The sequence below is a fragment of the Cucumis sativus genome, chromosome 7 (assembly GCF_000004075.3).
Source record: "Cucumis sativus cultivar 9930 chromosome 7, Cucumber_9930_V3, whole genome shotgun sequence".
NCBI lineage: Eukaryota > Viridiplantae > Streptophyta > Magnoliopsida > Cucurbitales > Cucurbitaceae > Cucumis > Cucumis sativus.
Window position 1 is genome coordinate 15443493 of NC_026661.2, and position 16700 is coordinate 15460192.

The window sequence follows — 16700 nt, forward strand, 5'->3', positions numbered from 1 at the left end:
TGTTCACACGATATCATATGAATAAGTAGAGAGATAATCTTGACGCGATCTAACTTGCTAAGACACACTTGTGATTAAGGCATGCTTCTCTCAAATACATATATGTCACACATGACTGCTTTTCAGATATCTATGTGATCAAATATGGCTAAGTGAGTTATATCTGGAAGAAGCCCCTTATGCATCTTATAGTATTTCGTGATTAAGGACCGTTACTTCTTAATAACTATTGTCCACACTTGCCATCCTTTCGGGGTCCAAATGTTAGAAACACTCTTCAAAGAGACAAAGTTCCTCTTCATGCGTGTTAATGAAGTTCTAGCTACTTTTCCTCTCAGACGGTTAGCAACTTATGTTGGCCAAGCAATCACAAAAGCACAATAGCACGTTAAGATTTATAAGCGACTTTTCTTATCATGAACTATAACCTACTCAAACTATTAATAACACATTGACTTACAGAATATGAGAGATAATGGATTGAACAACTATGTTTATATAAAATTATCAAAGAATGTGAGTATAAATTTTTAAAGAATATGTACAACATGAGGTATATAAAATATAAATGAAAACAACAAAAATAGGAAGAAGAGAAGGTGGATTGCTACAAGTTAGAAAATCAACAAAAAAATAATATTTTTCTTCATCACGGCTGCATACTCTCAAGGTAGCTCACTTGGGCCACTCTCTCTATAGTTTGATGTAAACGATAATGAAAAAGTTCAAGCTAACAATCTTCATAATGAAATACATATTGTCTTACAATAACAATTAAATCTTCTAAACATTTGAAACAAAAACAAAATTTACAATTCTTACCACAAACAAAAACAAAAATGATCTTCATATGGAAAGATAGAATTCTTAACAATATTTTATAATGTCTAAACAGTTCAGACAAAAACGATATTTAGAACTTTCACCGAAAACAAGATCACTGTTGCAATCATATTGACAAAGTAATATAAACGATCTTGATTGTTGAAACTAATGACGAAAAAGACAAAGAAGAGAGAATATTGAAGAGAAAGAATACAGTGCTAAATATTAAATTAAACATATTTGAAGATGTATTCCATTCCAAAGACACCCTAATTCTAAAATTAGTTTTTTTAAAGGTAAATCTATATAAGTATAACAAAAGTGCTAAATATTTACGGACTCGTGTAACAATTTAAGAAAAGCCCATGAAACTCAATTACTTTTTCATAAATTTCATATTTGTCTTTATAGTTTTGTATTATTGTGGAAGGATTTTTCAGTTCTTTTTCTTCTTTGAGTTATTTTTCTCTTCGTATTATTACTTCTCCTTCATATTTCTACTTCTTCTCGTTCGTAATTTCTTCATTTACTCTTCCAAAATTTCTTTCTTCTTCTTCATCTCTCATCTTATTTTTTTCTTCTTGGTACAAGATCTAAATGATATTGGTATAGGATCTAAACGATCAGTTGTCTATCCCAGATAGACCACTATCACTAATAGACCGTTTAGATTGAGTACAAGATCGTTTAGATTTAGTACAAGATCGTTTAGCCTAGGTACAAAAAAGGGATCTCTCGACACACAAAATTGTCAGGAGATATACGAAAATGCATCGAAAAAGGATCTCCTGACCTATAAATGACCGTCGGGATTGAGGTCAAAAGAAAAGCGTTGGGAGATCATAGACGTCATCTCCCAACATCTTATGGATGGCGTCAGCAGTTGTAAACTCTTGATGCCTTTTTGTGCAGCGTGGGAGATCATAGACCAACACATCATCGGGAGTTCTCGCAAAATTGTCGACGCATTATTTAATGCATCAACAATTCCCTTATATCTCTTGACGTTGTGAATGTAGGCAACGGGAGATGGTTACAAAATGTCTTATCTCTCAATGTTGTTTCTTCCAACGGTATGAAGTTGTGTCAGGAGATCTAGAATTTCTTGGAGTGATCATTTAGACTGGATACAAGGTACAAGATTGTTTATGTTGAATACATGGATATAAGATCGTTTATATTAAGTACAAGATCGTTTAGACTAAATACAGTGATACAAAATCATTTTGACTTGGTACAAACAGATTGATTGATAGTTTACCAAACAGATTTTAGCGAATGGAAAAAGTATATCATAACCACATAAGTTGATAAATTGATTAATGTGAAGATAACCCACTAAATTTAACTTTTTTTATATCAAAACCACGTGGTTGATGAATCTACTCACGTGCAAACATCTTATGAGACTTGACAAAATGTTACCGTTTGTTTTGTATTACTTTAGTTTATTCTTGCTTATTGTGGTCAATAGTGCAAGTGATTACGAGTTATTTGCCACGATCCTCCTAAACGCACGACTTAATTGTAATGTTTTGGAGGCAATTTAAATTCCTACAAGCAAAGAATATCTCACACTTTGCATTATATACCATCTTTACTATGCTATTTTAAAAACGTTTGCCAACCTCCAACCCTCAAGTTACACAAACTGTTGTTCCTATTGCTGCGAACATTTCTCAATAACATCTTCTACATAAAGTGTAAACTAGTTATTATATATTGATGTTGATGAAAGTAGAAGTTTTAAGTTGATCTCAACCACAAATTTTAAAGGTTGCATTGATTACGTACTGCTTGGAGTGGTTACTTGGCCGATCCACCATCTCCTCAATTGCCTGCGATGTGATGGATAGCAAGACTTCAAAAAAGGGCTGAAAGGCATTATTCGAAGATGTATATGGATGGAGCATCTAACAACTAACCAATTACAAAATGCTTTGCAAAATACATAAAAGGGAAAATATGAGAATGTCTGATTATTTAGGCACTCATTGAAAAATCTTACATCAGTAGGGTGAACCTGTTACGTTAATGTCATGTGTCTTTATCTGATGGTATGATAGGCCTAACTAATCTAAAATAATTAGAACAGAAGAAACCAAAACGGTAACTATAGAAAGTTCAACAATACAAAAAAGAATTGTCAAAAGATGAGGTCATGCATGGAATTTAATTCTAAGCCTACTTATCAAAATTTTAATATCAAATTTTAATACAATGGTAAAAGTATCTGCCCATTCGAAAGGACAATAATTGAATCCCTCACGTTCCGAAGACAAATATAATTTATCGTTCTTTGAGAGAAAATAATTAAGAATATAGTAACATTTTTTAAAAATTGCAAATAAAGTAAAACTGTCGCTGATAGACTTGTATGATCTATCAGTTATAGACTAATATTTATCACATGGTCTATCAGTAATAGACTTGTATCATTGATAGAATTTGACAAATTTTGCTATACTTACAATTTTTTTAAAATGTTGATATATGCTTAATTATTTTGAATCTAATGGCTAAATTTACAACTATTTCTCTCCAAATTGAGTAAATTTATTTATATTATATTAACACAAAGTCAACAATTATTTATAGAAACAAATTTCTAAATTTGTGAAGTAAAAACAGGGAGGAGAGTAAATAGTCTCTAAATCAATGTTAGAGTACTCCAAATTTCCAAATTAATACCATTTTCAAGAAAAAGGGTTCTAAAAGGTTTTGGATTTTGAGAGGTTGGCACCCGGACAATTTTGTAAATTCATAACTATCCTTACCCTTGTATGTATGTTATATATAAAAATATGGATGAGGAGAAAGATTTGGTTCCATTTATGCCATTTTGTTATAAGGTTTCTCATTTCTCACTATTACTTTAGTAGCAATTCAATTATTTGCCTAATTTTTATCCATTCATGCCCTATAAACTTTATACTAATTCAATTCAAAAGTCATATGAAAAGCCACAAATTCTAAATATTAAACTCCACTAAAAAACATAAAACTTGTATACTAAAAAATATTTTCAATATAATGTTTTGTTCTTCAAATTCATAATTATATACATGGCTTTTTATTTACTCTAAATTTTTTATCTTCTTTCAAGTTTATAACTAATAAATTTTTTATTTGCTCACTCTATATCACTATAATTTATGGATATTTTTAGGTTAAACCTAATCCAAGTAACATTTATCGTTTTTTCTTCATTCTTTATCCAAGTTTGTTTTATATAAGACGATTTTTTTCTCAATGGTTAAATGCTCAAACTCTAACTTTACATATAGATTGATGACGTAGATATTCAAGTATGAAACAAAGTACTCTTAAACTTCATATTTTCCTCAATCTTATCTCTAAAATTTAATTATACCAATTGAATACATCGGACTAAATTGGCTTGACAAACAATTAGACATAGAATTAAGTATATGGTTCCATCAACATTGTATTAGTAGTATCAAACAATCCTCAAACTTTTTTGATTCGTTTATCATGTTACCACTTTTGTCCACTTTTTGGATTGACTAGATAAAAATTGATTTTTTAAAATTTCATTTTTGTTTAAACGCTAGTGATGAAAACTGTTTTACCATCAAACAAACGTTATGTTTCAAGAGTTTAAGAGCATATTTTGGTGTTTAAAATTACTCCAAACATAGCTTCAATCAATCAAACACAATTTAATGTTCGAGTTTACACTTTCTAATTAACATAAGAATTGATTTGGAATGATTTGCATGTTCCCGAGTACTTATAAACATAATAAAGTGATTATCCATCAAACATCTAAACATTTTTTAGCCACTGTTGATATGATATGAAAACAAGTTAGAACACATGCAAGGTATATTCATATTTAGGGTTTAGAACACATGCAGGGTATATCCAATATTTGGATCAATGAAGCAAAAGAATAAGGGAAAAACAAAACAAGAAATGTTCTGTATATTTAGAAAAATGTTAGTCGATAAAATACTCAACTGAGTGAGGTCATGTATATTTCTTATATCTATGAATTAGATTAGTTTAAGGAATCACAAAGGAAAAGTGAAAAAAAGAGAAGTGTAAATCATGTACAATACAAATGGAAAACAAACAGTTATTGTGTGGGTGTGGGTGTGATATTCTGTGTTATGCCCTATACAAAGGAACTATGTCTTTGTGTGTTTGTGGTGTATACTATTTTCTTCTCTATGACGAGAAACATCTTTTCGACCCAAACAAAGATCTGAAAAGAACAATGAAATTGGAAGTAAAATAAGGTGATGCTTTGTAACAAGCCATCTCGGAACTCTGAGAGAGAAAACCTAAATTGATAATTCGACAAAACTTCGAACTGCTGGCAACATCACTCAACTTCCATTCAAAAATGTTTTTCGATTTCTAGGCCAACATGAATTTGCTCCCTGCAATTTGTGATGAGCCAACTTAATCAGCAAAGTCCTATTTAGCAATTGTTAACAGAGATTATGCAAATTTGTTTTTTTTTCTTTTTTGAGAAATAAGTATTTGGGAGACATACAACTAAGTTGTTTTCCTTTATACTTTCCATTGACTCAGCAAGCTCCACTTGTTTTGATGCAGTAACAAGCAATGCCTAAAGGAAAATAAGTTCATCAGTTAAAAGCACATATATTTCACTATTTCAGCATTACTATTATTATGGAAGAAGAATAGTTTTCTTACTCTCTTTGTCTTCTGCAAGTCATATTCTATAGATTTTATACGATTCAGCGATTCATGAAGCATGTCCTCTTTTTCTAGAGGGATTTTTGAAGGTTTATTTGTAAGTTCCGTCACCATAACTTCCAAATTTAGTAGCCTTTTCCAGAGTGGGTCAACCGCTGATTCTTTAGATTCTTCTCGAGTCCCTGAATCCTCCAAATGATTTTCGGAAGAGGCTTCACGTTGTTGGTTCTCAGTGTGTCTAATCATGAAAATTCTCCGGAATCCAGGAACTAGTAGATATATACAAGCAAAAAATTTGAATACAAAATGAATAAATGTACTCATAACTTGAGTAATTAATTTTTTTGGTTGCCTTGCTGGTTGGACATCAGCGTTAAGATTATCTGTCATGTTCACGAAAACCCAGTCAGACAAAGAATGTTACCAAATAAAGTAAAGTACTATTAGTGCTGTAACATTCTAGTTACTACAATTTGAACAATTCATCAGTTTTGTGGAATAAAAATATCCTTAGGCAACTTTATAACAAGAACATATTGGAAGAGGTAAAAATACGGTGTCGCGTATTTGATGTATAATTAGTGGAGAATTCATAAGCTACCCGAAAAAATGTTAAAAAATATTAACCCTGGCAATGTTAATTTGATGTTTAATTGTAAGATATGCATAAGCATCCTTAAAAGAAGAGGGAAAAAACATCAAACCCTGAAGCGTATTGGAAGACACATGGATCATTTTCTTTGACACCAGTAGGAACAGTAAGAATGAAAAAAAATCGAAATATGCATATACAGTTCAAGTTTAAGCATGCATATCATGCTATCAGAAGAGGATGGAAAACATATGCCAAGAAATTCAACAAGCACGTGAGTTTTAGCTATCTGAATGGAGCATATAGATCAACTAAATTAGTTTCTAAAATTGTGATTGATAGGTTCGTTTTTTCATTATTAGAAAATCCTTTTTGCTGGCTTTGTATCTCCAGGAGCACATTCTGCCACTCCATTTGGTAGACTTTTCATGCAAACGATGCAAGAAACTGAGTGAAATGATGCTCAACAAGATGATTGAAACTTTTTTGTTTTTCTTGTTTATGTTTTTGTTTCTGTTTTTGCTTTTTGTTTTTGTATTTTTTTTTATTATTTTTAATCATGGCATCAATGAACTAATTGGAAATTACCCCACCCCATCCAGGGGTGATTTGTTGCAATTCTATGCACAAATAAAAAAAGGATTTCAGGGGGTCAAATTTAACAAGTACGGAAGCTAGGTGCATGCAATGTATGAGTGTCTGTATTCTACAGCGAAGATACATCCTTCATCTTGCATAGATTTTATCAGGCTCGTTTCTAAGGTAAGAAAATGAAGGAATAGTTTGAATGTTAACTTACTTGAACTATATTCTTCAACTAATCCAGCAGCATCCGTAGGTTCAATCACGCTGCTAATGGGCCTAGACGTAGAACACTTTTCCTGGCACAAATATATAATAAACAAAGAGTAAAAAGATTGATATTTACATAAAAATGTAGAAACTATTCCTCAATAATGTGATCTGCTAATGAGATCAAAGCTGCTCAAAAAGCATACACCTTACCAACTAACTGGACAATTTTCAGCACCTTTTCCCTTTATACTTCCCTGAAATGCAATGGTATTTTTGAATTTATGATAGACCTATATAGAAGTACTTCTTTTGCAAGGGGACCATAAAAGAAAATTCCTAAAACCTATCCTGCCTGACCTGTAGTTGCTATATTTACAAGACAAGCAAACGGCTTTTCAGAGCAAATGTTTTAAGCAATTGCACTTATATCACAAACAGCATACAGCATCCTAGTGTGTAACAGCGGAAGGAATCAACTCCAGCTTTGTAATAAAGAATTAAACCCTCAGAATAGGTTGAAGCTAAAAAACCTCTTGTTTACAAATGTGCATAAAAGAATCTAATTTCCTTCATGCTTACCCTGGCAGTCACTGAAACAAAATTTCCGATGCTAGAAGCACTGGCAGTTGCAGTTGACTCTGACCCTGATTCAGGTGAAGATATTTCATTACCCTCCATCTGCGAGTAGGAAAAGAAATAGCATCACAAATGGGCAGGTTAGCAAAAAGATATAATGAAGCCAGATATGATATGAAACAACATGGCCACCTTCGAGTTAAAAAAGTTGATTTCGAAACTGCTCCTGCCATAGAAATTGTTGGCCTTTCTTGAGTGAGTAGCTTCTTCGGAAAAAACAAGCTGCTAGGCAAAACAAGGAATGATGTAACTTCATGCTTTATGTAATGAAGCTAACAATATAATAAACATGAAGACTCCGATGGATTTTAAGATTTTTAGAAATTGATAATTACAAAGTATAATAAGCATCCTAAATTGAACAGGATCAGACTTTCATGATTTCGGGATCATTCCAGGGGCCCTTGTCAGATCTAAGACATCCACCTTCATTTGAACACGAACAATCTCCTCCTAGGAAGTCAGGAAGCTGTCTGTTTAAGGAGGAAATATTCATTTCAGTTTGGTAGAATTAAAAAAAAATCAACACAACGTTAAAAGAATATATGAGAAACAAAAGTATTTTGAAAGGATTTCAGACCTTGAGTCTATGACCTCCAACAGCTTGTTTTGAAATTTGCAGCCTAAAACCTGCATAACCAGCAAAGAAACAACTTCGTTGCTCAAAGTTCATAAATGGGTGCAAACTCAGAAAAATAAAAATTCACTGAAAAGGGGCCTTTTGTACATGAATCTTTGCTGTAGTCCTCGGATCAAGAAAGGTTTTTGCAGTGTTCCATAGAAATTTGAACCCATTCCCGGCATTTACAATGTACATTTGATTCAGCGTCTGCACAGAAGTGTGTATGAAAAAAATTATAGATGCTGACGGTCCTAATGTAAGAAAACTATGTAGTATAAAGTATAGTTTAAGCAACCTCCGGATAGTTTTCCCCATCAATTTTTTGCATGCGCAAAACAAGGTCAGTCGCAAGCTTTCTAAAGCTCATCAAGTTCTACACCATTAGAAGAAACATTGCTGATTTCAGCAGATACAATCCAAAACTACAATAACATGATAACACTCAGATATGCTCAGAAATTACCAGTCCCTGAACATCCAGTATCGTTGTTGTACAATATATGTGTCTTTTCGCAGCAATAGAACATGCTGTGAATTTCTCAGCAAAAAGCTTCTCAAACCCTTGAACGTGATATTTTAAAAACCGATCAATTGTGGTGACATTCATTAGCTTTCCCGGTTCAATTTTTCCAAGTCTTTCAATATAAACAGGTCTTCCTCCTTTGTCCACACCATGGTAACCATGAGGATAATATTGTTGAACTTCTTCATACTCATCATACATGAAATCCTACAGTTTAGGTATAGCATCTCTTAAGTAATGAAAAGTGAACAAGCAGAAACTTCTCATACACAGAAGGAAGAAAAAATTGCATTAAGAGTTGCTTCTGATCAATACCAGCTGAAGGTTCTTCTAACCTCCCTTGGTTCTAAAGATGGGACAGGGTTCCCTTCCATACTTTCTTTTTTTAATGAAAATTCGTTTCATGAAAAACTAAGACCTCACTGCTAACTCAGGGTATAGAAGCATTAGCTCATTCTTGCATAATCATTGATGTTTCATGTTTGAAACACCTATTTACTCAAAGGAAAAAAATATATATACACAAAAGAAGAAGACATCATCTCACATTACCTGCATAATAGTATCTATATGATTATCTTTTCTCCAGCTGAGCATCTCAGTCCACATATTGAGAGTTTTATCCAAGTCAAACTTTCTAGCCTTGAGAAATCTGAGACAAATTGAAAAAAAAAATTTGTAGAGAAGTAACAAGCAATAGTAGAAACTTCATATCTCATTTCTCTTCCATAGTAAATCACAATTTTATCTTTTATGACATAATTTGAAACTAGACACCACTCCAGCTTGTTGCAACATCTTATGGAATTCTAAAGTCCAACATAAAGTTGAAGTGTCTACGTGGTATACGGTTCTTGGTGGAGTGAACACTAGCAATAACTTTTAAAAAATAAGTCTCATTTATCCTCGTGATGCTCGCTCATACATATCTGATGGTTTAATCTTTTTCTAAAACACAAACAAAGTTTTCACTGATGACGGAAAACTTTTAGCAAGGATTTGTTTGTTCAAATCTCTTGAGGAATTTACGAGAAAGAACCCACTAGTATTAGAGTTACATAATTCACTATATATTGCACACACAGAGGCCAGTTGATCTACACATGCAATCTAAGTAACTCGAGCTTTTCACCCAATCAGAACTTTTATCATCAAACATTGTTGATTTCTCTTGGCCCAAATTCCCCATAACAGTGCTTTGACAAGCTTGGCCCCATTAATTTTTCTTCTCCTTTGAACTGCTTCAAACCATCATACAGTTAAATAGTATTAAAACAAGACATCACACACCTGAGAACAATCAAAATATTGCACACAGCACAGTACCCACCAGTACCAAAGGATAATGAAGGGGAAATTTCCTCCCAAACCTTCAAAGACAACACAGCTTGGATCGATTAGATATGGATGTCCAAGCTCATCAATGTGTCAAGAGTAGACAGCGATCCCTAAGTATGTCCACACTTCTAGCATTCAAACACTTCATAGTCAACCATTCAAAGACTAGGAAATCCTATGGGAATATGTTTGTTTAGATACTGTTTGGGAGTTTCAAAGTGAAAGGAATGAATGAGTCTTTAGTGGAACGAATTAGACTTCAATACTTTAGGGATTATTATGTTCTTTTACATCTTGGAGTGCTGTGACAAATTCCTTGTGTAATTAATCTCCATTTCTCTTATTTAATCCCAATTGGAGAAGAGCAGTTTTTAGGTCTCTAAAGACTCAGGTTAATAGAACGTCCTATCTCCCCTGTTTCATCCATTTATTTTTCTCTCTTCAACAAAAAAACAAAAGTCGCATCAAAAGCAAAATGATTTACTTGGTACATTGCATACTTCAAAAGATGATATTTATTTCTACATGAACTTCAAACGTGCATTCTTGGGTGCTCCCCAAACCTGCCACTAAGGACAGAGAAAGGAGAAGCAATTGAAGAATGAAGAATGACCCAACCAAACATTATCACAAAAGCAAATGAGTCCCATTTATCAACGACACATATTCAAGAAAGAGGAAATTAACATTCCAAGGACTACACTGAAACCATCGATGGGAAGACCAATCTAGAATTCTGGCCATTTGAATGAAGCCAACGGATAATTAAGGGAATCTAGCATCACCCTCAAAATGGAATCCCGAATCCTATAACTAACCAAATAACAAGAAAAGCACATCTTACTGATCATGTTATCAATACTATTTCTTACAAACCAGGTTACTAATACCCATCTCCCATAGAATAAATGTTCCGAAAGACACAACTCCAACTTAACGAAATAGGAGCCAGCCTTTTCTCCAAAGGTTTCGTGAAATTAAACTCTCTAAAAACCTAGCAACGAAGGTAGCTTAGGTGATAAAGAATTACTATGTTTCTTGAACAAAATAGAGGAACTGATGCGATTGTAAATTTCTAGCAAGTTGGCCAACAAGCACAGTCAGGCAAATAATTGTATAAAGAAAATGCCGAGAAGACGTCTAAATCTAAAATTTTCCAGCAATTGTTTCATCGGCGTCGTCTATACGGTAGAACCTTATTCAGATCATTTAAATATCCATTAGTATTCAAACAACAGAAACACCAGTTCAAACTCGCGAACTTCAGAAACGAGATTATGATGATCAACAAGAAGAACGAACCTATAATAATTTAAGAGACTGGGATCGATCCAAAATACTTTCAGCTGTCAAACAAGAGTTAAGGTACCTGAGCATAGTGTGATAATCATCGTGACGAGGTGGCAACAGATCTCGAGCGATCAAAACCTGGCGAAACTTATTGACAGAATCTTCCTCCCCAGCATCCCGGACCTCATGAACCGAAATCGTAGCAAAGCGGCAATCAGCAACCCTACTGCTTTGTTTTCTTAGCGTATTGCTAAATTTAGCAGAAGCAGTAATGGCTCTCTTCCTAAGAGATTTAGAGCGAGTTCGGCGTCTGTCATCTTCAGAGGATTCAGGTTCAAAAACCCTGGGCCTCTCATCATCCTCAAATTCTCCTGAAACACAAAAGAAAGAAGAGGATCAAGGTATGAGAAGCAAAAATGGAAATATAGCAAGAAAACGAATGATTCGAATCGGATCGGAAAGTGTACCCGGCATTGTGATGGATGAAAGCGTAAAGGAATCCAGAAACCAGGAGATGGAAAGAAGGGAGAGATGATAGAAAGGAAATCGTGAAAGAAAAAAGGAAATTGTTCGTCTTCTCCGATGGATGGCTCTGTATTTGACTACTTTTGGGTTAGTAATTTGACTGCTCAACTCCTACTCCTTTTCTGTTTCTGATTTCTTTTTCTTCACACCACTTAAAGGAATCTATTCACGTCGCAATTACTCCCTCAATCAATTCTTTCTCTAAACACGTTCGGTGAGGGAATCGAATCACGGATTTCTGACTTTGAAGTTGCAAGAGTTGTGAATATTAATTTCTACCCATATTATCATCTTTCATTGCCTTTAATCTCAATTCTCTAATGGAATAGATTCCTATAATGTCCTCAAGATGCTTTTTTCAATTTAGTCTCATCTAATTCTCTTTTCTTTTGTTTTTGCAATGAAACACTATCTTTAGATTTTATATTACTTTTAATTACACCATCTTAATTACTATATAGTCCATATATCTTTTTTATTATTCTTCAAATATAACTATCTTTCGTGTACAAAAATAAATTTTAACTAATTCAAAAATAAAAAATGTGCATATTGCCAAAATTATTATAGATAAAATGTCGTCAATTTCGAGATCCAATCTCCACTCCCATAAGAAAAAAAAAAAAGAAATATCATACCTAATGATTTTACCAACTTTGAAAATTGATATTGGGCTAAATTAGATTTATTTTTAAAAATTTGTTTCAACTAATTTAAGAAACCAAAAAGAACATTTAAAAGATCAAAAAATCCTTAACTTTACAATAGAATGTTTAAATGTGTATATGTATGTTGGATTAAATATATACACACAAACAAAAATGGTATGGGAAAAGATTGTTCAAAATCAAAATGGTAGCGTATGCACAAAAATCTGGTTTTTCATAATCTAACTTTGTATCTCCCTTTTGTAAATTATGTGTGTGGTTCAAAAACTATTGTATTTGGATGAATCTTGCTATTCATTTGAATGTGTTTGGATGGTTTCATAGACTAGACCCATGGACTCAACCATATGAATTTATGTCATATATTTAGCTTTGGGTTAAATTAAGTTTTTTTTTTTTAGGTTTTTAACTACTGTGGCCTAAAATAGTGTACCATGTTACAAGATGGATCCAAAATTTTCAAACTTTTCATAAATGTCATAAACGAGCTCATATTTTATACAAATATAGAGCGAAAAATGATTGATTTATCCATCTTTATTATTAACAATATATTAAAAATAGAAAAAGGAAAAAAGGAAAGTGTATCCTGACTAAGATTTGCATTTATTAAATATTCTATCTAAATATGGTAAGTGATTAATTATATTATGGTTATATTATAATCAAAATTATCTTCTTCTTCTTTTTTGTGATTTTTTAAAAAAGTTATTCTCTACCGATCTCTCCCTCACTTTCCAATCTCTCTATCCATTCATTCTTTATTTTATTTTGTATTTTTTTTCATATAGCCCACATAATTATAGTAATATTGAATAATACGGTGTATATTCTATTAATGAAAGATTTTGATATCAATTTGTTTATGTATTTTATTTAAAATGTTCATATCTTACATAGTAAATAATACGTTATGTTTGAATCAAATTATTGAACTAAGTATGTCTTACTGTATATATACATTTGTATATAATTATGAAATGATTTATGTACGATCAAAAGGTAGGATATATGTAACAAATCACGTAAGATATATGTATTATGGAATAGTATATATGTAATAGTTTAAAAAAATATTGAATTATTACACAGTATGTGTATGCAGTGGTATATAAATTAAGTGTTAAAAATTACAGAACTAAAAAAAATTCGTAAACGTATTATCCAATATATGTATGAGTATATATGTAACATAATACAAAATTTTACTTCAAAAGTACAGTGTCATATGTGTAAAAAAAAACATAACACATATCTTATAATATGTGTATACGGAATATGACAAGAAGATGAATTGAAGAATAAATAACAAATTTTTTGAGGAAAATATTATATGCTAAAAAACGGAAATTAAATATTATACGAAGAAAAGAATGAACGGTAAAAAGAATATTAATCCATTCAAAATCGTCGAATCGGAAGGAAAGAAGAAAAAACAAGTTTATTTTTTAATGGAATTGAAAAAAGAAAAGAACTACGTGATGGAATGAAAAAATAATTTTGATTTATGATTTAATTTGAAAATAATTACTATCAAATAAAAATATATAATTTATAACATTTTAAATCATAAACAACTAATAAATATTGTATTAATAAATATAAATATATATGATATAATAATTAAGAAAATTACAATTGATATAACAAATTAGGTGGTTGATAATTAAGGAAAAATTTGTTTAAGATTTTCGAAAATATTAAAAAATTATTTAAGGAAAATATTAAAAAATTATTTAAGATTTACGGATATAATTTATTTTTAAATAATTAAGTGAAGGTGAAAATTTGTCTTAAAATACCACGATTTCCTAAATTAGATAATAATTAAAATTTTATGACATTTGGGAAATATCATTGATAATTTAGATATTTCCTCCAACAAAAAATTTCCTCAATTCAACTTTCAAGTAAATAATATTTAATTGAACCAAAATAATTAACTTGATCACGATTCAGTTGAACTTACAAGTAAATAATATTTAAATGAACTAAAATAACTCACTTGATTCAATTGTCATTATGAAAACATGTGACATCATTAGAATTGGCCAATTTATACTTCAATTTTAATTTGGACATATGCCAATTTTTTTTAACTCATCTCAATTATTTGTACTTTTCATCGTTAATTTAGTAAATGACGTGGCAATTTGTAATTGATCTAAAATTTCGTATCCAACGAATAAAAAAAATAACAAAAGAATATGCAAAATTTAAAATTATGCTAAAGTTGAGATTTCCTTTTACAAAAATAAAAAATTAATATCCTCGTATATATAGTTGACATGTGACCGTTTCTTATAATTGGATGCAATAACAAGTTCCTATAGGGAGAGGAAAAAAAATATATATATCATAGTTTGAATAGTATTTTTAAACAAGGAATAGTTGTAAATTTAGCAATTAGATTTAAAATAATTAAGTATATAGCAATATTTTTAAAAATTTGCAAACATAGCAAAATTTGTCAAATTCTATCGATGATAGAAGTCTATCACCGATAGACCATGTTGTAAATATTGATCTATCACTGATAAATCATACGAGTTTATCAGTGATAGTTTTGCTATATTTGTAATTTTTTTAAAATGTTGATATATACTTAATTACTATTTTTAAAATAGTGATCGATTATAATTATCTTTAAACAATTTAGGAAGTCTAAACTCGCTAAACCTTACTAGAAACAAAGGTTGAACTCAAAGGTGCTTAACTATAGGAATCATATAGTGTTTTTGGTTTCTTTATATTTATGTTTGTATTTTCACAAATTTTATCATTTTCTCAATATTTCTAAAGTAAAATATTGCAATTCTTAGTTCCAAAGCAATTTAAAATTTGACTTGAATTGAATTTTGTGTATTTAAGTGTTCTCTAGTAGATTAAATTTGAAGTTTATTTGCATTAGCTTTTTGTTTTGGGTAGCTTTTAAAAATTAGGTTCTAAATACTATTTCATATTCTTCTATTTATTTATGTTTTTCAAAGTTGGAAGCAAATTTAGAAAACCTAAAAAGTAGTTTTTGATCCTTTATTATTCCAATATTTGTTAAAACTTCTGTTAGGAATATGTTAGAACTAAAGAGGAACAAAAGTGTGCAAGGAAGTCTAACAAACTTTCCTATACATCAACTCAAAAAGCAAAACCAAGAATTAAGATAAGCAGATGGTGTATCCAATCTACAAGAGATTAGTAACAACGACAAAACTATGAAACTTTACCTCTCTAACAATTATAAAACGACGTCTTACTTTTATTTTTTCATGAATTTAAAATGTATCTGCTATGCCTTCAACTTTCAAACTTGTATTTGTTTGATCCCTAAACTTCAAAACATATTTAAAATACGGTCTTAACATTTCTACCAAATAGATCTTTAAATTTAAAATTTAATAGTCAATAGGTCTTTAATATATCCCATATAATTTCTTAACATTCATAGATTTGTTACTATTCGAGGAAAGTTTAGATTTTAGAGTCCTAAACATTAAATTTCATTTCATATTAATTAGTGTGGCAGTCAAGTTTTAAATAATGAAATCAAAAGTTTGAGAACTTTTTAGACACAAACAACAATAGTTTAACCTATTTTGCTAATTATCACTCACGTCCATAAAAAAATCGAGCCAAACTTATTTTGGATCAAATAAATAATAAAGTGAAAAGACATACTTTCAATTTCAACTCAGAAAAAATGATAATTAAAAAAAAGCATAAGCATAATTGTTGAAATGCATGGGAAAGAAAAGATGACAAAATAAATAAAGAAAGGAGAAATTGCAATGGATTACTATTTTAGTAATAATAATTAAGGATATAACAACATTTTAAAAAAATTGCAAATATAGCAAAACTATAAGTAATAGACTCTATATGGTATACCAATGATAGAGCAATATTTGCAACATGGTCTATCAGTGATAAATTTATATCATTGATAGAATTTGACAAATTTTGTTATATTTATAAATTTTTTAAAATTGTGTTATATACTTAATTAATTTAAATTTAATTGTTAAATTTGCAACTATTCCTAAAGAAAAGAAAAGAGATATCATCAAACGATAAAATTCCAAAATCTGGGGAAAGAGAATTTAGGGAGTTTATTTTAATAAAATTGCTAATTGCCCAATTTTGCAAAATAATGAATAAATTGGCTTTCAAAATTTCTTTTCTTTCCCAAATAAACTA

At 30.7% G+C, this 16700-nt stretch overlaps 1 protein-coding gene and 1 long non-coding RNA gene across 4 annotated transcripts; both read right to left on the reverse strand.

The window, feature by feature from the left end:
* Positions 1 to 4788: 4788 nt before the first annotated feature.
* Positions 4789 to 12175, reverse strand: LOC101222152 (phosphatidylinositol/phosphatidylcholine transfer protein SFH9). 3 transcript variants are annotated; one of them, XM_011660881.2, is made up of 14 exons: positions 11781 to 12162; positions 11393 to 11684; positions 9238 to 9337; positions 8626 to 8892; positions 8458 to 8535; positions 8268 to 8369; positions 8121 to 8170; positions 7914 to 8013; positions 7673 to 7762; positions 7484 to 7582; positions 6909 to 6990; positions 5515 to 5900; positions 5351 to 5425; positions 4789 to 5234 (listed from the first exon to the last, which is right to left on the reverse strand). In XM_011660881.2, the coding sequence occupies exons 1-14, from the start codon at positions 11785 to 11787 to the stop codon at positions 5181 to 5183; spliced, it is 1782 nt and encodes a 593-aa protein (XP_011659183.1). In that variant the 5' UTR covers positions 11788 to 12162; the 3' UTR covers positions 4789 to 5180. The 3 variants fall into 3 exon arrangements, with proteins under 3 accessions (XP_011659183.1, XP_031744708.1, XP_011659184.1); XM_031888848.1 differs by lacking the exon at positions 8458 to 8535 and having other exon boundaries at positions 5144 to 5234; positions 11781 to 12166; XM_011660882.2 differs by lacking the exons at positions 4789 to 5234; positions 5351 to 5425 and adding an exon at positions 7115 to 7158 and having other exon boundaries at positions 5863 to 5900; positions 11781 to 12175.
* On the reverse strand, positions 9562 to 11364 carry LOC116405131. Its single transcript, XR_004218228.1, has 2 exons — positions 10016 to 11364; positions 9562 to 9923 (listed from the first exon to the last, which is right to left on the reverse strand). It is a non-coding gene; the product is annotated as an uncharacterized LOC116405131 (long non-coding RNA).
* Positions 12176 to 16700: the final 4525 nt, after the last annotated feature.